Source organism: Oryzias latipes, chromosome 9 (assembly GCF_002234675.1).
Source record: "Oryzias latipes chromosome 9, ASM223467v1".
Classification (NCBI taxonomy): Eukaryota; Metazoa; Chordata; class Actinopteri; order Beloniformes; family Adrianichthyidae; genus Oryzias; species Oryzias latipes.
Genome location: NC_019867.2, coordinates 13,500,621 through 13,523,508, shown reverse-complemented (window position 1 = coordinate 13,523,508; position 22,888 = coordinate 13,500,621). Strand labels below are relative to the sequence as shown.

General features: G+C 39.2%; 2 protein-coding genes across 7 annotated transcripts; both read left to right on the top strand.

Annotated features, from left to right (window-relative positions):
* The first annotated feature begins 87 nt into the window (after positions 1 to 87).
* Positions 88 to 19,981, top strand: LOC101160244 (transforming acidic coiled-coil-containing protein 1). 5 transcript variants are annotated; one of them, XM_020705971.2, is made up of 14 exons: positions 88 to 152; positions 9,163 to 9,254; positions 13,219 to 13,615; positions 14,404 to 14,439; positions 14,756 to 14,807; positions 14,909 to 14,990; positions 15,681 to 15,733; positions 16,332 to 16,466; positions 16,564 to 16,640; positions 16,815 to 16,858; positions 17,203 to 17,363; positions 18,243 to 18,349; positions 18,430 to 18,550; positions 18,630 to 19,981. In XM_020705971.2, the coding sequence occupies exons 1-14, from the start codon at positions 148 to 150 to the stop codon at positions 18,696 to 18,698; spliced, it is 1,431 nt and encodes a 476-aa protein (XP_020561630.1). In that variant the 5' UTR covers positions 88 to 147; the 3' UTR covers positions 18,699 to 19,981. The 5 variants fall into 5 exon arrangements, with proteins under 5 accessions (XP_020561630.1, XP_011477519.1, XP_011477517.1 ...); XM_011479217.3 differs by lacking the exon at positions 88 to 152 and adding an exon at positions 938 to 1,244; XM_011479215.3 differs by lacking the exon at positions 88 to 152 and adding an exon at positions 7,467 to 8,043 and having other exon boundaries at positions 16,335 to 16,466.
* A 217-nt stretch (positions 19,982 to 20,198) lies between these two features.
* On the top strand, positions 20,199 to 22,047 carry LOC101174196. Of its 2 annotated transcripts, none has more exons than XM_023958507.1 (3): positions 20,199 to 20,355; positions 20,928 to 21,068; positions 21,419 to 22,047. In XM_023958507.1, the coding sequence occupies exons 1-3, from the start codon at positions 20,307 to 20,309 to the stop codon at positions 21,625 to 21,627; spliced, it is 399 nt and encodes a 132-aa protein (XP_023814275.1). In that variant the 5' UTR covers positions 20,199 to 20,306; the 3' UTR covers positions 21,628 to 22,047. The 2 variants fall into 2 exon arrangements, with proteins under 2 accessions (XP_023814275.1, XP_023814276.1); XM_023958508.1 differs by having other exon boundaries at positions 20,205 to 20,355; positions 20,955 to 21,068.
* The last annotated feature ends 841 nt before the right edge of the window (positions 22,048 to 22,888 follow it).

Below are 22,888 nucleotides of genomic sequence, written 5' to 3'. Positions count from 1 at the left end.
TGACTCAAGGAGCAACATTTAAAAAAAAAAATCATGAAAGTCACATGGTCAGGGGCTGGTGCCGTTAATGAATTGAGCATGCGCCAAAAGGTGAGCGCGTGCTAAGTGCGAACTAAGGGAGTTAACTGGCGCTGAATCTGGAGAAGTATGAGGCAAGTTTATGATACAAACTTTTAGTTCTGTCTTACATTTTTAACAATTAATATCCTTTTGTTTTTTAATCAGCTGGAGTTGTGTGTGTGATATTTTAAATAAAGAGGCTTAGCATGCTAATTGGCAGTACGGAAAAGCTAATTGCTGCTCTGATAAGATTAGAAAAGTAGTCATAAGAAAAAATATTTGATCCAAAAAAATCGTGATAAACCTCACGTTTTATATGACACAATTTAGTGATAATATATGATATCTTTTTAAAAAAGCATTTCGTTCTCCAATTTAGCATAAAAAAAGACAGAACTTCTCAAAACATCCTGTTTTTCAATTTTTGGATTTTAAATGTTTTGTTCTGTTGATTTTCCTGGTAGAAGCTACTGGATTGTGTTGTGTAATATTTTTGCTCCACACTGTCAAAGCATGAAAAAGGAGGCATTTATAGAGGTTTGTGTTGGGTCACCTGTGGGCGTGGCCTACAGAGATGGGTGAGGGGTCACAGCAGGTACTGGAATAAGTGGAGCTGTTCTACTTCCTTTGGCATCTCTCCCTCTTACTTGTCCCAACTCTGGAATTGGCCTGCTTAACAAAAGAAAGGACTCTTTCTCTCTTGAACAAAACCCTGAGCCTGCCAGATACCCCCACTACACTTTCCCACTCCCTGGATTTGGGATTTTCCCCCCTCACGAGCCCCACCTCTGTGCTTTGACCCCCATCGAAAGCCTTTGCCCCACCTACATCTGCCTCTGTGCTGTTGCTGTGGATGGAGGCAGAGTGAGGAGGCGGGGCTGTCACCAGAGCCGTTCATGTGTGGGATTCTTCAAAGCATCAAGAGAGACGGCGAAAGAGCAAAAGACCAGGAGAGGGTTATTAGTGCCAATCAAATCCAGCTGATTGTGAGAAGTGGCATGTCACAGCAAAGCTACAGCGACTTCAATAGAGGACGAGCAGCGGTGAATCTAGGATGTAAACAGGAAGATTGAGAGCATCTGGAACAAACCTGAGAGGAATACAACAGAGTCTGTCGTTGCCATGGGGGGCTCCCTCAGCCAGCAGAGGAAAGGATCCATCAGTTCTCAAAAGACGGGCAGCATGTAAGACCGCGCTCATCCTGCTTGTTTGTATGTTGGTGTCAAAGCATTCACACGGTGAAAGTGGCTGGCATAGGAAAGACGAGATGGTTAACAGGGCAGAACCAGGACTTTATGGGCTCAACTGGAAGCACATGAGCTAATCAGACAGTGTTACCAAGCATTGCTGCCATGGTACTTTGAATATGTTGAAGTATTTAAGTCTTTGTGAAAGCAGAAGGCAAGGCAGAGGAGCTAAGGACCATCATGTCTTCGAAATTTAAGACTGCTCTATTTTTTTCCTTTGTTTTTACATAATTCATGGCTTATATACCTACCACAGTAGTTAGCATGATGCCAAGTTCCTCTTAATTATGCAGCTGTGACCTTAATTTTACAGTGACGTTGTTTATTCGGGCTGCACAGTTTGTTTTCTGTTTTATTTAATGCTGAATTTTGAAGCTGTCATTTCTGAGGCCCTCTTTTTGACCAAAAAGCAGAAAAGAGCTTGCTGCTTCATGCATTTATCTCCTCTGTTTGTGCTTATCCTTTTTAGGCTAAGGTAAAATGCTGTGACTTTGTCTTTTCAGCATTGCTTTTTAGTTCTATTTTTAAAAGCCTTGCTGTTGATTTAGGATTACTATGACACATAGAAAGCAAAACTGCTAAGCACTTAAAAAATATGTTTTAGTAATGACAGAAAAGGGCATGCTTAGTTTTAGCAAGGATCTGTGGTCTCATACAAACATCTTTCATATCCATCTGTCTTTAGGTAGGCCAGTTGGGGGTTGGAGTTCTCCCTCTGGGTAAACTGGGAACCAGTGCTGTGGAATTGCAGCTTTTAGCTTAAAGACTAATTTTATCCTGCTTAATCATCCATTTTTATGTCCTGCTCTGCAGAAACCTCCACTCAGCTGCGAGTAAACTCACCTGTATTTGGAGCCTTTGAATATCTGTGGTTGTTAAATCTTTGCATGCGGCAAAACTTAAAAAAAAAAAAATCTGATCTAGTTTCTCTGTTTTGAGCTCAACATTTTACTAATGTTTTTCTTTACATGTTGTTTTGGCTGCTGAGTGTTTTGGGGAATTCCACTTTAACTTAAATCTTGACGTGAAAAAAAGGATTGAAAAGGAGAGTGTACAGAAACAGACTTAAAGTAGGTGGTGTGTTGTCTCTGTGCGTTCATGTGTGTAACATGTACAGGCTGCATTGTTGTAGGAGTTGTGTGGTCCTGTGTTCTTGCCATACTTTTGAACAACAGCTCTGCTGGAGTTCAAACCCCGCTCCTCTTGAGTTGTCCCACTCTTCTCATCTTGTCACTTACTCATCTCTTGCCATGGTGGTGTTCTTTCCAGGGGTTGACATAGCCCAGAAATTTGCACTGGCCCACAGGGCCAGTAGTTTTTGAAACTTACTGGCCCTGCCTGAAAGTTACTGGCCCGACACCGCGCATAGCGGGACCCGCCGCTCCGCAGGTGCTTGCAACTTTAGGGGGGTCTGTGGGCATGCCCCCCCGGAAACTTTTAATATGGTACAATTTGGTGCATTCTGGTGACATCACTTATTTCTACACTTTTCAATGACTGAAAATAGACCATATCAAACTTAAATCTGCTCTAGTCTGTTTCAGATGTTTTGAAGAGAGCACTGCAGTGTAGTAGGTAACACTAGTTCAGAAGTTTTCATGGTGCTTTTAACGGCAAATATCGCAATAAATCATAAACCTTAAATGTGTTAAAACAATCTAATGGCAGCTTGAACCATTTAACGAATCAAATAAATCCCTTAATGCATTTGACCAATCGGATGGACGCCTTCACATTGTTGACCAATCAGATGGAGCCCTGTTATGTTAGATGTTTGTAACCTATGTCAACGTGGGTCATTTGGAGTATAATTTTTAAACTGGGAATGGTTATTTGGTTATTTTGCTGTTTGTTTATATACCGCAAATTATATCGTTATCGCAATATTAATCTCTGATATCGCATATCGCGAGTTTTCCTCATATTGTGCAGGTCTAACTGAGATCATTCAGCGAACTAGAAATACTTACTGCTTACAGTGTTGTAAAGAAAAACAAAATTAAGTAGTTTAACATTCTGCTGCATTTGAGTCTGAGATTCAGGTATTTGGAGTTGCCTTTGATTCTTTGACATTCAGCTTAAAGCTTAGTGGATACAGTTTCATCTTCAATGCATTCATTAAATATCTTGCTGTCCATACTACTAATTATACCCACTACTCCATCCAACATATTCCTATCTATTCCTGCCATGTCTTCCACATCTCTGACATGCTTCAGTCTCTCTTCAGTGACGGTGTCGGATTTATAATCAAATGTAATAATAACCCACTGGCTTGTTCCTTCGTTGTTGCTGTTTAACATTGTTTTGTATTGAATTGTTACATTCAATAAAGTTTGAAAAAAAAAAGTAGTGAGCGCGTGCCGCGTGGTGCTCGGCAGTGAAAGCCGAGCGCGCGCAGGCGGGAGAGAAGGAGAAGTGATCAAAGGTTTCCCATAGAAACCCTTGAAGTCTGAACACAGGACTAGCAGAAAAACTAAATTATGAAGACGAGGTAAATCTACACGTTTTCGCAAAATTTACTTTATTGAAAAAGGTGAAGAATATATAAACCGTTAAATATTTTAGTGGCCCGAGCGGACAAGTGAAAAGTAAAGTCTTGTGGTCCGCACTGCTCGAAAAACAGGACCGGGCCAGCGGACAAATGGCTATGTCGAGCCCTGCTTTCGCTGTTGACATCGAGAAAGCCTCTAAGATGCCAGATGTCCTCAACTTAAAAAACTTTTTCTGCCATGCTATGGAATAATCCTGGATGAATGAGAGACCTCACAGATATTCTGCATATATCTGTGTTAAGATTCACAATATTAGCATCTCTTCTGTTAGCCTAAATAATCCCAAACAGCATTTGTGCATCAATTTGTACAAGCAACTTCTCATAGACCGTGTGCATTAATTTACTGATTTTTATAGTCTTTGCATGAATTTATTCAAAAGGGTACCTCTGATTGTGCAGTGGTTTCCATGGTTATATTAAGGATCATGTCAAATCTGTTGTAGTGTGAAAAAGTAGCATTTATCCTGTTATAAAATATGCCACATTTTTGTTGCATCATTTTTCTGCTACTCTGAACGAAACAGTGAAATCTACCGGTAAGTCTAAAAATCGGATGATCTGTTGTTACCTTTTCAAGGCGTATAGGTCTAAAAGTGGCCAGCAAGGGGAGCCACACACCAAGCCCAAGCCAAGGGAAGCTATGCAATTTAAATGTAAAAACTGTACTTGGAAAGGCTGCCCTGTTTAAAAATGCAAGAAACGTTTAATTGAGATCAGGTGTTATTAAGGTGTTGTTTTTGTTGCTCAAGTCAGACAAACCTAGTCAATAAAAACAGGATGCTTGAGTCAACATCAGAGTTGTTTGAATGTTGACTCACAAACACTAAAGATGACTCAGGCATTTTATTTGCACGTCTGACATCTGCGCTGTATAAATATTTAGGGAAACTCTGTGCATGTAGATATGCTAAACAGGACATGCTGTGTGGGGAAAGATGTTTCTAAAATCCCATTCATCAGCGCCAAAATTATGTCGTGCAGAGAACTATTTTGACAATTTAAGAAAATATCAAGAGATTAGAGTATAGATCTTTATTATTGTCCTCTTTAAAAAAAAAAAGCCATGATCGTATTGTCTTAAGGATTTTTTAAGTGTAACCCCTTGGCATCAGACAAGCCATCAGACTAACTGTGAGCACCTGGCCCCGCCCTTATTGTGAGAGGCCTGGTGTGTATATAAGTTCTTGGTCAGCTGGTGCACTTCCTGCTTCCTGTTTCCTGCTTCCTGTTGGCTGCTTCTTGCTCTCAGCTGTTGCTGCTGCTGTGGCCACACCAGGACGCCTAAAACATATTACGAATAATACGAACAAATACGAACATATTTGGACACCTCAGCATTTACCTTTGGACACTAACTAACCCCAAAGAGACCTGCTCATTGGTCAGGTTTTTGTTATGTATTCTTTGATCTACAACTTGATGGCGAGCTACCCAATTCTGAGATCCTGATACTTCCACCCTCAATAACAACTCCTCACCTGCAGCAAACCTCAACTACATCCCAACCAATAGACTTTTGGAAACCTCTCAATAGGACTCAGACCCATATCCCGGTTCCTTTTGTTGTTGTTCTTTTGTATTGTTTAAATGTCTATTTTCTGTTAATACAATCGATTGCCTTTTACTTTCATCGCTGTCTTGTTTTCATTTACATACTTTGGGCTCCCTGAGACGAATTCTGATTATTGCGTCTAGTCCCATAACCTGAGAAGCGTTACATAAGCATCAGATGTTCTATACATTCCTTAAATTTATAAATTGTAATCGGATTACAAAAAACAAATCAAACATTTTAATCTAATGCTTAATTGTTCTGCCATCAACTGAGATTTATACCTTGAAGTTAAACTGTAATTTTGAATATTAAGTCACTTTTAACCCTACTAGTCAAAGAAGAACAACCCTAAATGTAATTTGGCCTTAATGTAGTCTGACTTTCAGTAAAGATTATCCACCTTTGAAAGTGGCGCAACAACAAATTAGCAGCGATTCATCTCATGCATGTTTGTTTGAGAGCAGCAATAAAAAGTTGACATACCACGCATATCCCATGTCGGCACACTCATCTCTTCCAGAATCTAATTTCCTTCTGTTGTGCTTCACAGATACTAATTTTAGCTGCTTTTATCCCTAACCCCATGCTGCTGTCACTCAGTCTAATAATGATGATGATGTGGAAAGAGCGTGGGTTAACCAACTATGTTTAAATAGCATAGACCAGTTGGAATTGAGGAAGCATGTCTGGATTTTGGCTATATTGGTCTATGTGTGAGTTAAAATGGCAAACTTAGTTTATTTTTATATTGGCTATACATATATGCACATGTGGGTCTTAACACCTTTAGGTATGACATAACTGAGTCTTTATTTTGTTATAGTCAAGCATATTCCCATTCGGTAAACCTTGATGCAAGAGAAAGTGACTTCTATCTGTCTAAAGTATCATTTTAAAATGTCACAAGTGAAAGTTTTTAGAGCCCACTAGGACCTATGAAGATGTGGCTCTAGTCCTGAATAAGTCAGAGAAACAGTTTGTGTTCCAGCACATCTTTGTTAGCCGCTTTTTCTTCTTGACTGTTCGACCAGAAAGATAAAGCAACAAAAAGAAAACGGTGTGAAGAAGAAACGCAATCAAAAGTTTATGCCCAGCCCTTCCTTAGTTTTGTTTCCTTTATCATTCAAAGTATTTACATCTTTATTTACCTTTTTTACTTGCTGCTTTTCTGGTTTAGTCATAGACAGTAGTTCTGTCTGTGTGTGTATGACAGTGTGTGACCTTACATGGCAGTGTGTTGCCTAACTTGTGTGTCTGTGTCTCTTATTTTTTCATGCGCGACACATCTAAGAATATTTTTTAGATTGTAAACCAAGACGGACAATTCTTCCTTTTGTCATCTTTTTTTTCCACAATGGTTGAATGGTCCTCCTCTTATTAGATTAGTCACGGTCCATCTTGTCTCAAAAGAGCACATCTCCTCCAGCCTAGAGACCCTGTGTGTGTGTGTTTGTGTGTGATGGGGAGAGATGTCTGACGGGGTTACATAAGCTCAACAACCAAGCCTCAGAGGCACATGTGAAAGCATCGATGAGAGCTTCCTTTACCCCCGCATCATGGCTGCTGCATGTGGGATTGCTGTTTTTTTTTTTTAACCTGCAACCCGGTAAAAGCATACAAAGAAAACACGGAAACCTTGTTAGCAACAATTGCTGAGTTGGCAGTGGAGCTTCTTGTTATAGTTGGCAGCTGTCTCTGTTGCTAAGTAAACAGACTACTACAAACAGCTCAGATTACCTTTTAGAAAACTCTTAAAATGGCAGGAGAGCTACAATAAAACAAACTCTAGAATGCCCTAAAAAAAGAAGCAAAATGGGTATTTGAATTTGCAACAATTTGCTTCAGGAAATGCCTTCAGAAAACTGAATTAACATCATTTAAGGTCCTTCCAGGTGCAAGATTGTGCTGTGCAGCCCACCACTTTACACCATAATCTCTTTTTATATCCTGTTTATTGGAGAAACCGACATCTGGCTGTCAGGCATCTTAACGCCTCTATCGTTTCTGGTCAGAATCGTCAAACGTTAAGGACGTCAGGGAGGGTGGAGAGGAAAAGCAGGCGACTTGGCAAGCACGTGGGAGTTGAGCGAGGCGACGTGTGTTAACCAGCTGATCGTCCACCCAGACAAAAGTGCAGAGACGGGAAAGGAAGGGGGAGACGGAGGGGAGTGACTACTGATGCTCTGAAAATCAGCACCGTCAGAGTCAGCGCTGTGGCGAGCAGCAGAGCAGCACAGATCCTCCACGGCAGCGTGACACATCTCTCTGGCCTGAGCGTCAACAAAGGCTGAAAAGCAGGATGGGAAAGCTGATACGAGGAAGTGACTCTGCTATTTAGAACACGAGACCCGGGACAGTTCTTCTGCCTCTTCTGAATTGGATTTACTGCTTTTTTTTTCCTTTTTTTTTTTTTTTTTAAACAGAGTGGCCTATCCGTTTCTCAGCAGCAATCCAAAGTGATCTGCAAGAAAGGGGAGTTTGTTAAATTTGGGAGGTGGCATCGGACGCGCTGCAGAGATGTCCTGGTTGTCTCCGGTTCAATGGGCCAAATGGACGTGGTCAGCTGTGACTGGAGGTGCAGGAGATGATGGACAGCTCAGAGCGAAGGATGAAAGAGAGGACCAGTAAGATGGCTGTGAATGTGGTTGTGTGAGCGACGGGACTAAAACAGATGAAACAAAGACAAAACTATGGTTTTTTAAATCGGAAATATGCATTGTTAGACTTTTGTGGATGCTTTTGTGAAAAGTACATTCATGGTTGTCTGTTTACAGAGAATCTGCATCAGATGAAGTTAAACTCTGATGAAAGAGAATCTAAAGGACGTAGCCAAAAAGGTTCTTTTTCTGTTAAAATGTAAAAACCTTTTGTGAGTTGCAGGTTAATGCTCTCCATTTTGTTTTTTCAGATGGCAAGCACAGATGACATAACTATCTGGGTCTGCGCTTGTGTGTGTGTGTGCATGTGTGTGTGACAGGCTGTGTGGTTGTTAAGGAGCAGTTGCTAAAAGCTGGGGGTTGGGAGAAAGAAGCACCGTTTCTGAAGCTTTTGACATTTTTTGCCGTCCATGTTAGGTTCCTTAGTAACCGTCCAAAACTGCAGTTGTTGGGGCTGGAACTGGGATGTAAAGCAGACTGTGTCTTTGTGTGGCAAACTGTATTTTAAAAAAAGATTACTTTTTGTTTGTCGCTTGAGCTGCAGTATGAAATGCATGTGTATGCGAGCATTTGAATCAACGCTGGTGTGTTTTTGTTGTTAAGGAGCCAAGGATGCAGGTGGCCTTCGAGGGCCTCACTTCCTCTGCTCTCCCTTCCTCTAACTTCCTTTAAAAAGAAAGGAGCTGGTTATTCTAAATGGCATTGAGCTGTCAAATCCCTTGTTTTTATGTCACTTTAGGGAAACCAATCATACTGGAAAGTATTTTTCTTGTCAGAAAGAAAATGAAGTTGGAAGATGGCAATGATAAATCTTTGCATCAATAGTTCTTGCTATAAAAGGCTGAAAAAATATTTTCCAATTTGTGATCTTTCAAGTTGTGTGAAATACTTTTTTCAAATGTTAAAGTTAATTTAAAGTCCATTTGTTGTTAAACTTTATCACTTGTGGCACATTTTTCATCTCAAATAAGAAAGCTAAACCCCACGTCCTTCAGCAGAGGATTTTCTATTAGAATCGCTCTCTCACCGTCTCTGTTGTGTGTTAGATGAGAATTTGATAACTCGCAGTGTTTTCCTTCCGTGCAGTTCAGATTCTGAGGGCACCTTTGAGACTCCAGAGGCTGAATCTCCAGTTGTTGAGAAGCTGTTGGGCCACCTGGACAATTCCAGCCACACAGGTGAGACAGTGTTCTCTTATGGTCCTTTAGTTGCATTTCTGATTATTTCTTTATTCAAATTGTTGGGAATCAGGAACAGATGAAAAATAGCCAATTGAAAAAGCTTGTAGTTGTGATATAAAAGCTACAATCTTTAAGCTCCATGCTCTGCTCTATTCGTCTACTTGTAGATGACAAGATCCATGCGTCTTTGTTTTCCTCGTCTGAGCTGGCATCTGGCTCAAAACTGTACGGCTGGATGGCTCCAATATTACTCGCCATTTATTAATGTTAGATTGGAGTTTTGAGGCGCTGTAAGCTAGCGGGAGAGCGTGAAAACAGACGGATGAAGGGAAATGGGGTTGCTCCACAATTCAAATGTGAATTTCTAATGAACTACTGCCGCTCTGCAGAAACTGTCCTAGAAAACAATTTTTGTGATTTTAGCTAAAAACTGCATAATCATAATTAAAAGACCATAGTGAACGTTTTTCATATAGATAAAAAGATGATCGGAGTGGGTCTTTAAATTTGAATAATCTTTCAACTATAAAATAATTCATTGAGCTTCTCTTTCAGAATTCTGGCTTTGAATCCAAACTAAATTATTTCTGCATGATTTCCATTGATCAAACATTCATATGACTTTGAGTAACACATTTGCAGAGAACATGCTGTGCTTGACTTGCACTTAGCTGCTGAAAAGACAGTTGTGATTGAATTTCTTGATGTTTGGTTTCTTATGTAGCATTTGTGCCCAAAGGTTAACTGAACAACCCAATGAACACTTTATCTACTGATTTTGTGAATTTTCATTCAAATGAAAGTATTTATGTCGTGTTTAAACTATGTTTTTAGTGGTATCCTGTGATTTAGCATTTCAAAAATGGAAGGAAATCCTAGTAAAGTATTGTATTTTAGGTGGTGACAAGAAAGATAATTTCTTTAAATGGCAGTAGATATATTTCTTTTTATAAAGCAGTTAATTCTTTTAGTGAAGTACTGTAAGCTTTTGAACTAAATAAACACCAAGCACTCTCCATATATAAGCTATACTCCTGGTTTTAAAGTCAATCACTTCACTGTTGCAGTTTATGTAGCTTATTTTAACAAACTTGCCATTTATTTGATCTTTTTTTTGTACTTGCTGTTAGTATTGATTGTTAGACAATGGGAACAGTGTTTGTCATCAAAAGCATTGTTACTTCTGATCATATTTTACCTCCCCCAAGATAAATCCAAACTGAACCAAAAACTCTCATTTGTTAGACTTTCGCTTAAAATCTCTGACAGTCTTGCTTTTTTTGGAGTTGCTTAAAGACTTCAATGCTCTTCATCCCTGCTTCCTCCTCCTCCTTTCACCCACACAGAGAAATGTAGCTCTCATTGCCATGGTGATAGTGATCCTGGAAAAACAAGTAAGATTATGTCCTGCTCTTACGAATGTATACTTTTCAGGGAACCGGTTGCTAAAAAGAAGCCTTTTTGTAATTTTTAGTGCACTTTTACACATCAGCTGCTGCAAATCCGACATGTTTATATGGCTGCACAGTAGCTACTTTTTATGGTAATCACATGTCTAGTGTAAAATTTGGTTTGTTTCATAAACAAAAGATCAACTGTGTGAGGACACTTGAACTCAGGCTTCCTGGTAATTAAATGACTTGTTTCTGAGTGCAGCCTCTTTCTCCATCTTTCTAACAATCACACCAATCATTCCTCAGACTTTGTTTTTCTTAATGTCCGCTTCTCTTTCACTGTGTGTGTTATACTTCCTTTTATTATTAGCTTTTCCTCTTTTTATTTTTTTTTGAGTTGTGAAATGCCTGTAAAGTGTGATGCTGCTTTTGTTGCTAAGCCACATGATGGCGTGAACTCTGCATAACTGGGAGTGGTCCCTCCTCATGTGTTCCATGTCTCCAAAGGGTGTGTAGAACACTTTTTAGCTCACATAAGCCATCATTAATTAGTTTTTAGGTGGAGAATGAGAGAAGCTATTGCAGAAGCTGACACACACGCACAAACACACACACCTCACACACACACTGTGGTTTTTTGCTTGATGTTTACTATGAAAATAAATTAGTTTTGAATGTGTTTTCAAAGAAGTAACAAAAAAACAGCTGTTCATAGTAACACATTGCTTAATTAATTACCACTAAACATGGTCCTATGCAAAAAAGTGAATTCAGGAGTGTAAAAAATCTCCATTTCTTTGTTCCCCCTGCTATCACAACAGTAGATTCTAGTTTTCCCAGCAGACCAGCTAGTTTCTGTCTTTTCATGAGCTCTTTTGCAAAAAAAAGGAACAGTTAAATGCTGTATTGATATGGTTGATTGTAGGCCTGCACAATCATTTGCAAATTAATCGTTATCGTGATATCAAGTTGTGCAATACGCGTATTGCAAAAGACGGAGATAATTGCAATAAATGTTTATCTTAAATGTGTTGAAACAGTCTTATGGCACCTTTACTTCTGTAACGAATCAAATAAATCTTTTTATGCATTCGACCAATCAGATGGAGCTCTTTTATGTTAGTTGTTCACCTCCTATGTAGATGAGGGTCATTTGGAGTGTAATTCAAGTTATGCTGACCCTCATTTAAACTAAACTGTTGCAGTGAAATGAAAATTTATGTTTTTGGTTGTTTTGCTATTTTGTTGATGTACCGCAAGTAATATCGTCATCGCAACATTGATCACTAATATAGCAAATCGCGAGTGTTTCTTATATCATGCAGCCCGGGTGGAATGTTTTTTTAATCTCTATCAATACGGTAACTTGCAAATACGATGTTGAGTCTCAGCTCAGCACAGAGAAACATTTCTCTTTTCTTATGTCTATATTTCCAACTTTGAATTCAAAACTGGCCTATCAGAGTTCTCTCAGCTGCCATGCATGGATCCCTGTCGTGCAAATTGAAAAAGCTTGACTGTTTACATTTGTTTAAAGTCACCCACATCTGAATATATAGATCAACATTTAGTCCCAACTCTGATTATAATAAAGAATGCAAAAAAGAGACTGTCACAAGTGAGCTATTGCAACACATACTTAAACAGCACTTTTCTACCTTCATTAAGACCCAAAGTGCTTTAAAGTTCCATTCACACCATAATGGTGTCAGAGCTGCCATGCAAGTTGCTAGCCAGAATATTCAAAGCAACATTGGCTCTAGTGTCTTCCCCAAGGGCAAAACCAAACTGGCAACATTCCAACTAGACATTGACTTCTGCTCAACCCAATGTATAACCCAGCAATGATTCTAGAGGTACTTGTCTGCAGGATGAACAACACAAGCTGCAAGAACCTCCCTTTTCTAGGAGGCCTAGAACCGCCCTGCTATTGGTTCAACAGAAAAGGGCAAAGATCTTCGTGGGAAATAAAACACTCTTTCTTGATAGGCTCTCAGTTTGCCTGATAAAGGCTCACAGCTAAGGGAATGAAACCCAACAATGCACACAGTGTACTCTTTTAGAATTGATGAAACAATTATGGACCCACGTAGGGCTGACAGTGAGCAAAGCTGGAAAAGCCATTATAGAAATCTTGCTTAAGCTCTTTCTCTCAGAGCTGACCACAGATATCCAAAGCAGTAATCAGAGACTATCACCTTGGCTGATATCCAAGCAACAATTCTCAGGTATGAGGGAGTTGGACTGGTCCAGGCCCTGACATACATGTAGAAGAAACTCCCTGATCACAGTTGATAATCCATAGCATTTGAGGGAATAATCCAGGGCTGAACACTGCTCGTCATGAAGAGTCACTCTCTTTGTAGTGCATGTGTGTTCCTCACTGAAAATAACAGCAACCAAAGAGCTCAGCACGAGTATGGCCCAGAAGATAATTATAAGCAACATGGAAGAAGTCAAAACCAGATGGTGGAGACTTTACTATAGTTACTAAAAGACCACAACGTGATGCATGCACACAAATACACACAAATAAAGTAATTTGTATTTTTCTTTTATTTTCCCAGTTGCTGATGATGTTACAAACCACATTTTGGACAAAAACTCAAACCAAAACACCACCACAGCTCCATCAGATGAGGCAACATCCCCCAATGATGGCACCTTTAGTTTGGATCAAAACCTCAATGTAACTATAAGCTCTAAATCTGATCACGAGGAGGCTTTGTCCCAATCCAGCCCCCAGGTCAATTCTGAAACCCCTCAGCTCCCATTGCGGCCCCCCCTCTCTCTTCTGATCAAACCTGATCCTTCAGAGGTGGATGATGAACCCCCGGTGACACCTGATGTCAGCCCAGACTCCAACCTAACTGTGGATCCTGACTTGCTAAATGGGAACATGAAGGCTGATGGTGTGCTGGCCAACTCGAAGCTCAGCTGTGACATAAACGACTCAATTATCACGTGAGTAAGACCTAACCCTTCCACATATGCATAAAGCAGTTCTTTACATGTAAAGCACAGTTCCAGTTGGTGTTATATTTGTTCTAAAGCTGGAGGGATTCCTCAGATTCTCAGTCTGATCAAACATTTCTCCCTGTTGCTCAATTTAAGGAACAATATCGAACGTTTCCTATTGTTTACAGTCAACCTGAACAAATGAAAGTGTTCTGTTTTAACTTGTTGCTCATCATCTGGTCTTACTCTTTATAATTCACCAATATTATTTCTGTTCACTATCCTTTATTTGGAAGCTTTTGTGCAAGAACTTTGATTGAAGCTTAAGTTTTTTTCTTTAATGTTTTCTTATGTTCATAAAACAGCATGGCAAAGGGCTCCCTCTTGTGGTTTCTTTTATTCATAACATCAGTACCACTTGCTGACGTGTTCAAAAGCTTGTTTGGATTTTTTTGTTTTACATCCTTATTACTAATGTAAAAAGACTTACACTAGTTTGCTGCAATTCAAATAAGACCTCAATCATTTTTTACTTTTTATTGAATTGAGGAAACCTGCAGGGAAAATGTAACAATGCCAAAACATTGCAGGCGATAAGGATATTTTTTTTTTAGTTCTACTTTTTCATTCCTTTGTCTTTAAGTGAATTACACCATCAATGTTTCATTTATGTTTTCTTTTTACCTTAGTTTAATAACCCTGGACTGATCTTGTGTTTTGACCTAACCCCTGTCGCGTTCTGTGTCTTCCTACCAACTTGACATTCTGATTCGGTTCTGTTTGTGTGGCATCAGGACTGCTGAACAAGTCCATTTCCTCTGTGCTCTGTTGTAAGTACTATTTGTGCTTCGTAAAGGCAGCTTCTCCCGTGAAAGGCACATTCGCCTGACCTCAATTCTCTTTCAGTATCAAAGCGTAGGTGGGAAAAAAATGGGTGTAAAATAGTCTTGCAAAAGAGCAGAACAACAGTCATTGACTGACTTATTATTCCTTTTGCCACCCCCCCTCCCAAAGTTAACAGTTTATTATTTTGGTTTCTGTAATTTACTTGTTTAAAAAGCATGGTTATTTCCATTTCATGAAAATCATCGGGATGCACACAGGAAAAAACGTGTTAATGCCATTACTACTGATCTTCATTCTCAGGAACTCCTGTAAAGTAAAACAAAATCAAGAAATAAAGGACTTTTGCGGAAAGGTGAGTTCTAAACATTTAATTCTGTTTGTCTTTTGAGATGCACATTTATCATACGGTGTTTATATCGCTTTCATGGTAAATAAAGATGACTTTTGTTGAAGGATGACCATCACGGTGGCCACGCTACAGATGAGGAGAAGTTGGCTGGCAGCGTTGGTGTCAAACCAGAAAGGATCCAAAACAGTGAGTAGAACCGGCAGGAATGTCTTTGTTGATTTTCTGACTTTAAACTCACTCACAGTGCGTAGTCTCTGAGGCACAGAGATCAGATAACTGGTAAAAGTTTAATTAGCACATTTGAGCTTTCCCGTGAGCAAACCATTAACCATGGCCATTCAATATTTGACAGGAACAAGGTCATATTTCACTGCTTTTACAAACAGATGTTTCGACTAAATCATTAACTTAACATGTGATCCTTGCTGTATTGAAATTTGGTCAATCATGGAAACTAAGAAGGCCCCGTTAAAGCGTCTGTTTGCTCAGCAGTACCTGTTCGAGCAGAGCGCCGTAGTAAACATTGATAACACACAATTCCACTAAGTTATAACCTGTTTATACTTTAAAGTCCACTCCATGCATTTTAATACAAATGTTTCTGAATTGTGGTTTTAGATGTAGAGCTGAATTTTTGAGATCTTTTTCAGCAAAGCAAGAAGTTTTAACAAGATACCGTAATCCATTTATTTGTACTTAAACTGTCAAAGGATAATGAAATCTATTGAAAAAGTCCCTAAATAATTATTAACTCTTCCACCTTAAGGCACATTTACTGGCTGCTCTGGCTGGAAAAACATAATTTTAGGTATTTATTCCAGTGTGGTTGTGTTCTAAAAGAACATTGTTCCTAACATGACCTTCGTTTGTCTCCAGTCTTGGAATGCCAGGTGACATCCAAACCTGTGGAGTCTGAATTCAACTCTGCGGTGAGACAATCACTAGACATTCAACAAAGAAAAGGCACCTTTCAACAAGTCCAGACTCCTCCTTGCATTACACTGGCACTTTCACCTCCATATAAATCTGGTTAAACCAGTGAATAGAAGCAGAAAAACCTAAAAGATACAGTTGGACAGTGACACGCTCCACATTGCAGGCTGTGGTATGATCTGATGTAATGACGGCACTGTGCTAGGACGGAATTACTTTAGTATCTGCCATCGTATTTATCTGCTCAGGTGACAGATGGATTTAGATGATCACCCTTTGAGATTATACTTTGTATCATAATCCAGAGAAGGACAAAGTGAGAGGTGGAGATGGTGAGGGTTAGTGAGAGGAAGGCTTCAGATGTGTAAAACTCTGATCAAGAGGCACAAAAGTAGAAGAGAAAAGTGTCAGAATGAACAAGACAAAGTATTTAAAAATAAAGTAGACATGCACTTGACATTTGTTATTTTTAGGAACTAATAGTAAAAGTCTTTTGCCAAAATGAAAACGATTTTTATGAAAAGTATGTATAGTATGCTTTTTGTGGCCCAGTGAGAAGTTTAAGGAGTGCGACTGGTTTCTTTCTACCTTCAGCAGAATGACGACGCATGCAAACTGAAGCGATCCTCTGGGGGAAGTGAGATGCAAAAAGCGGGAAGTCAGGTCCTGGATTCCATCTGCATCAGTGAGGCTGAAAAACAGGCCGTTCTCAGCCTTATCCGAGAGGAGGTACACACTGCAGTTTGTTCTAGTCGCAGTGAACCGAACAGGTTTCTGACAAGGTCTGATTCATGGGAATCGGCTCTCAAACAGTGTCTTCTTTCAGGTCCTTACAAAGGAGGCCGAAATCAACGACTGGAAGAAAAAGTATGAGCAGGGCAAACAACAAGTGGAAGAGATGAGGTTAGGAAAACATGCTGCTGCACGCTTTTACTCTGCTGTCAGCCTGACCAGCAGGGAGTGGTCATGTGAGGGTTAAACCAAGAAAAGAAGTTTATTTTTCAGAGACAGACATTGTTTGAGGTGTTCTATTATTTTAAAAGTTTCAAATGAAACAACTGTTGTTTTTGGTTGCAGAAAGATTGTTGCAGAGTATGAGACAACGATTGCTCAGATGATTGGTGAGTTTCATTGTGTGAGGGATCATGGGATGTATGTGTTGTGTTGATGGGGGGATGGGGCAAAGGGTGGGTTTTTATTTTAATGTGTGTCTTTGTTTTTATTTTTTATTTATGTATGAGAAGCGCTTTTGATAAATACAGTTTGATTTGAGTAGAAAGTTATCTTGTCGTGACAGGAAAATTGACTTCTCAGTTTGATGCCTGTGTCAGCATCTGCTGGAAAACTTGCTGTTTTAACCGCAGTTGTCTCAATTGTTCTGTTATGCACAGAAGCTGTTGAAAACCTGCTATTTTTATGCAGAGACTAAAGGACTTTGCATGGCTAACTGTGCTTTTTTATTCAGAGGATGACCAGCGCAGGACCCTAAGTTCCCAGAAGGCTTTGCATGCAGTGACTTTGGAGAAGGAGGCTGCCCTGGCGGACCTGAACTCTGTTGAGCGTTCTCTCTCAGATGTTTTCCGGCGCTATGAGAACACAAAGAGCAATCTTGAAGGCTTTAAGAAAGTAGGTCACTGGATTTAATGAAGTCAGTTTAAAGTTTTTTTTTTCCGTCTTATCAAATGTTAAAGAGGGTTTGATTTTTCTCTTTTTTGTTTTGAAAATACTGCAAAACCATTAAGTGATGATACCAGTTTCGCTACTGCTTTTCACCCCTAGGAGCTATGAAGGTTTCAAAGCATTTGTTTTTCAGGGATTATTTTAAAAGTGAATATGTGTTGGAGCTTCGGAAAACCTAGAGCATGCACAGAGACTTAAAGATGAAAATTGGGATTTTAATGTTTTTAACATGTTCTTGTAACATATTTTTCATGATCAAGAACTTGTTTGAAGAAAATTAATCTTAAAATTTAATTTCTGAGTATGACTTTATTCAAATGGTCGTGATTCAGGAGCAGAAAGAAAAAATGCTGCTAGATAAAACTTGCATGACGTACAAGTTACTACGGCAAGCCACAAGCTCCTTTCTCTGCTCCATTCTGATGCATCCGCTTGCAGACAAATACATCCATGTACGTCTTTGCTTTCCTCGTCTGAGCTGGCATCTGGTTCAAAACTGTACGGCTGGATGGCTCTAATATTGCTCGCCATTTTTGTTGCATTGGTAATGTTAGATTGAGGGTGTGAGGGGCTGTAAGCTAGTGGGAGAGCATGTAAACAGATGGATGATGGAAAGGTGGCAGTCCTGCCCACAACTCAGAGACCAATTTTGACTTTTGGTTAAAAACTGCGTAAATATAATTCAAATTCCACGTTTTAAAAACAGATCAAAAGATTATTGGAATGGGACTTAAGATTACATATAAAGGTGTGGAGTGTTTTGTGTGCTTTCTGTTTTTAGAAAGCAATGCTTATAAAAATCCTCATGATATCTGTTCTTTTTAGAATGAAGAGATGCTGAAGAAGTGTGCTCAAGACTATCTGGCCAGAGTCAAGCAAGAGGAGCAAAGATATCAAACATTAAAGCTACACACAGAAGAAAAACTTAACAAGTATAACCAGAAAAAAATATGTTTTATCTATATGTTTTAATATGTTTATGTTTTAATTGTTTTTATTTGTGTTTTCTCAGGGCCAACGAGGAGATTGCTACAGTACGTGCTAAGGCGAGCTCTGAGAACATGGCGCTGACCGCCAGCCTGAGGAAGGAGCAGATGAAAAATGAATCTCTGGAGCAAGCTTTGCAGCAGAAAGTAAAAGCCAACCTGATGAATCTTCTTACTATTCTACAAATAATAGAACTCTTATTGAATCATCTGTGTGTGTTTGCAGAACCAGGAGCTCGAGGAACTCACAAAGATCTGTGATGAGCTGATTGCCAAAATGGGAAAATACGACTGAAACTTCATTGAAGTCCAGCTGGATCCTCCCCCCAGCCCTGCACTTACCCCTAAAGTAATGCCCTGTGCATGCCCCAATCACGAAGCAGCTCTCCCACTGCATCACATGCCTGTCATGCATTTAGGGGCTGCTTATGTGGAACTACAATATATTGTACTTATGCACTACGTTTGATGAGAACCTGTGATCATTTTGTTTCATGTCCATTTCGAGGTCGTCTTGAGCCTGTGGGATTTTATTTTCTGTCGTGCCAGTGAACAACAGCTGCTTTGTGACACAGCTTGTATTTAATGGCTTAATTCCCAGTAACCGCCTCCAGGATGACATCAAACCTAACGCAGACCGATGTCTGTTTAGCAGTTGCTTTAAGGCTCGGACCTCCCGGGTTTTGTCGATGAGAATAGTTATTTTGAAGCTGCATACATAATAAAAGTATTTTTACATGAAGTAAAGAAAATTTGCACTCTGAAAGTACCCTTCTTAGGGGTTTTTGTGTTTAAAAAAAAATGAAGCGATAAGTGAACGGCAGACTGCACAAGAAGGGGGGAGGCAGTTGTTCAAGGGCACATTGTCCTCATGTGTCTGACTTCATTTAAAAGATGCAAATTATTTACTGTTTCATCTACTTGACGGCATAAAACTTTCAATGACAATTCAGAAAGCTGCAAAATGTTTGCTTATGATGAAGCTAATAGTCACTTTGTCTGTGTTACTCCATTTTTCAAACTGACCCCAGCACTAACCAGTAACCAGCCAAAATAAGGAATACTGAATGACTTGAATAGCAGATGAAACAATACTTTGAGTTATTTTACTACTAATAAACAGTTTTCAAGTGTCAAACAAATTTCCCTCCAGTCTCTTTGGCCTTCGGTCTTCTTGTTTGACGATGTGAGCTCCAATTCATGCATTTACAGTTAAGTCATTTCTTTGAAAGTTTTTTTTAAATAGTTTTTTAACCAATAGACAAGAACTGTACTGATTAAACAGAAATAAAAGTGGTCCTTACGTTCTATTTCCTTATAACTGAAAGGTTTTGCTTTGAAGTTTGTTTTTTTCTTTTCATGTGACATGGTATATATATATATTTAAGTCCACTCTACTGTTATATTAACTTATGTTACTAAAAGTAATTTTCTTGACTGATGTTATATGTTGAGATAATGTTTGTAGCAATAGTTTTTTTTTTTTTCGCTTTGAATTTGTGGGTCAGAAATTAGCCCACATATGTTTACCTGTTCACATGTGCTTGAAAACAATAAACTATAGTTTGTTCTATCTCCTGCTTTTTTGAATTATTTGATTTTTTTTCTTAAGCATCCAGATCTAAATTAGAATTCTGATTACAATTATGGTGCCATTACAAGCTCTGTTTTTGAATGACCTGGAAATTGGACTCCTGGCTGAACAACACTGAACTGTAGTTAAGTCCATCAGTGCATGATGGTTGTGCAGCATAAATACAGATTACTGGGATAAAGCTTTAATGTCCTTCTCACCGCTAAAGCTCTCCTCCTCCAACTCAGCTGCCAGTGTCTCCGCCATCAGGCACTCATTCACTGCAACCCCTTGACTCTGCAAGACACAGTGACCCATCATCCAGCTGCTATGAAGATTGCTCTGGGCCTCCTTGTTGTCTTCTCTCTGGCCTGTCACAGTAAGTTTTTTTTTTTTTTAAATGACTTTGGGCAATGAACAGGAAATCCATTCTTACTATTTGTTATCCTTATTAATCCTGGACATTTCTATCTACATGCAGACCAGGCAGTACTCCATAATTTGTTCAAAGCATCCAACATGCACATTTGAAGTCTAAACTACTTTATTTGGTTCATGAACTATCTGTACAATTACAAAAAAAAATTAAAATCAATTAAAATAAAATAAAAATTAGGGACTTTTTTAAACTAAGTTTTAATCTGCAGGAATGCTCAAAAGGTGTTTTAAAAGGAAAAATTGTCAAAATCATTAGTTTAAAAAGCTACTGATATATTTTTAAGGTTTCATAGCAGACAGCATTATGTTTTAAAGTATTTACTGGTATTTGAAGGTGAACTTGTCAACTTGTCAGTCATACTGTATAATCTAGGAGTAGAATTGCAGTGTTACACATAAATATTGTGTACAAAAAGAGTGTATGGAGAGGATGCTTGATTGAAGTACAAATTGGGAACTTGTGTGTGCCTGGCTGCACCCACCTGTGTATATGCATGCTTAGTCTCAAGCCAGGTGCTCTCTCTTGCTCTGTCTGCGAAGGCCGCGCCCTCAAGTGTCACACATGTGTGGCCTCCACTGAGGAGGATTGCAATAAGCAGGGGTCCACTTCCTGCCCTCAGTACGCTGATGCCTGTTCCACTATTACAGGACCAAGTGAGTAAACACACAACAATATGAATCATAGTTAACCTCACTAGAGGTCAGTACAGCACCAACAATCAGCTGTAGACTGTTTAAGGAAGAAGAAGTTATACTAATGTCATTTCTTCTGACTAAGAACATTTTCTGTGACTTTTGCCCCCACATTTAGTCAATGGTTACCTATTATTGTCTTTTTATGACTTCTCATGATTTTTTGTTGCATGTTTTTTTTTTTCGATTTAAACAAGAGTTCCTTCACTTTACTGATAAAAATCTAAAATATTTATCTGTTAGGTGTTTTTTGCATGTTCGTCTAATAGTTTAACTGAGAGACTTGTATGTGTTTACCTACTGTCCTTCAGACACTGTAATGAAGTCCTGCTCATACAAGGCCTTCTGTGACAAGGCGCACAGCAGCAACTCGGGAGCCAAGATGGAATGTTGCTTTGGCGACGACTGCAATGGGCCGCACCACAGCCACAGCCACGGCAACAGCTCACAAGCTCTGGCCTGCAGCCCAGTTGTCCTGATGGCAGCCCTGCTGCTGCGCATGGCCTTCAGTCAGCTGTGAAGTCATCCACCACAGGATGCTTTTCCGTCTGTTATGTTATAGCTCGGTGTAAAGGAGGGTTGCATTTTCTGGGCGTTTAAGCAGATGGCAACACCCTAAAGTGTGTCAAGATGTTGAGAAATGTTGAACAGGAGAAGGGCTTATTACACTGCTATGAGCTGCATTCCAGCTGCCCCCTGTGTTTCAGAATCCAAATAAAATGTAAGAAAAAAAACTTTTTTGAAGAACAGTATATGATTTCAGATTATTTAAATGTGAAAATGCGAATATTTGAGGTAAATATTAATGAATTTAGGATATAGTTCTGATAGCTGCTGTAGTTAACCACTCACTCTTAGAACCTCATTATTCTGTTGTTGCCATGGTTATTTATATATTTTTGTGCTGGGACTCATGTCTGCATAAAAACCTATAATCAGACTCCTATGTGTGTGTTAGCAGTGTGTTTTGAAGCAGTTAAGATTCTGTTAGGGCCTCGTGTCGCATGTAAATTAAGTGAGGCATACTCTGCTCAGTGGAAACTTTACCATTTTCTTCTGCAGCATTGTGACTTAAATTCTGTGCAGGCGCCACAGGATATGAAATCAACGAGGTAGGTCTCTGTACACAGTCAGGTCATATGATGGGTAACCACTTCCTCTTAACAGAAGGACACATTTTACCAAAAGAAAAGGGTGTGGGTGTATCATTTCATTTGGCTGACAGTACCATTGAACTTCAGACTGTAAACAATATTAATCAGTGATTAAAATGAAGCAATTGGTTCAAAACTGTAGAGTTGAAAGAGATGGCCTGCCAGGATGACTCAATATGCGGTTACTGTTGTTTGAAGGTGGAAAAAGAAAAGTGGAGCAAAACTCTGTTATCATACATCAATGCTTTTAAAAAATATGACATCACATCTGACGAGAAAACATTTCACATGCAATATTTTGGGACACATTATTCCTATATGCACATTTGAAACTGAATTTTAAATGGAAAACCCCTACAGATTTTTATCAGAACAAAACACTTTGAAGTAATGGTTCTTTTTTAAGGACATTCAAAGAGAAATATGATGTTCATGCCATAGGACTAAAGGAAGAGAATAAAGGAGTCACTGCACCCAACAAACTCAGAAAGCCTTTTAAATAGACATTTTTAGAGAGCACAAGACATTTGTGTTAAATAACTCAGCTTACAGCTATACGTTTTAAAGTCAAGGCCTTGGAAAGGGTTCAAAAGAAGCTCATAGCATCAATAGATCAGGGTACATTCA

Bases quoted from the DNA above. Each gene is read 5' to 3' on its own strand.
- LOC101160244 (XM_023958505.1), top strand. From the start codon at position 7,937: ATGTCCTGGTTGTCTCCGGTTCAATGGGCCAAATGGACGTGGTCAGCT. The intron at 14,808-14,908 runs GTGAGTTCTAAA...CTTTTGTTGAAG, and splicing joins TAAAGGACTTTTGCGGAAAG to GATGACCATCACGGTGGCCA. The intron at 18,350-18,429 runs GTATAACCAGAA...GTGTTTTCTCAG, and splicing joins ACAGAAGAAAAACTTAACAA to GGCCAACGAGGAGATTGCTA.
- LOC101174196 (XM_023958507.1), top strand. From the start codon at position 20,307: ATGAAGATTGCTCTGGGCCTCCTTGTTGTCTTCTCTCTGGCCTGTCAC. The intron at 20,356-20,927 runs GTAAGTTTTTTT...GTCTCAAGCCAG, and splicing joins CTTCTCTCTGGCCTGTCACA to GTGCTCTCTCTTGCTCTGTC. The intron at 21,069-21,418 runs GTGAGTAAACAC...ACTGTCCTTCAG, and splicing joins TTCCACTATTACAGGACCAA to ACACTGTAATGAAGTCCTGC.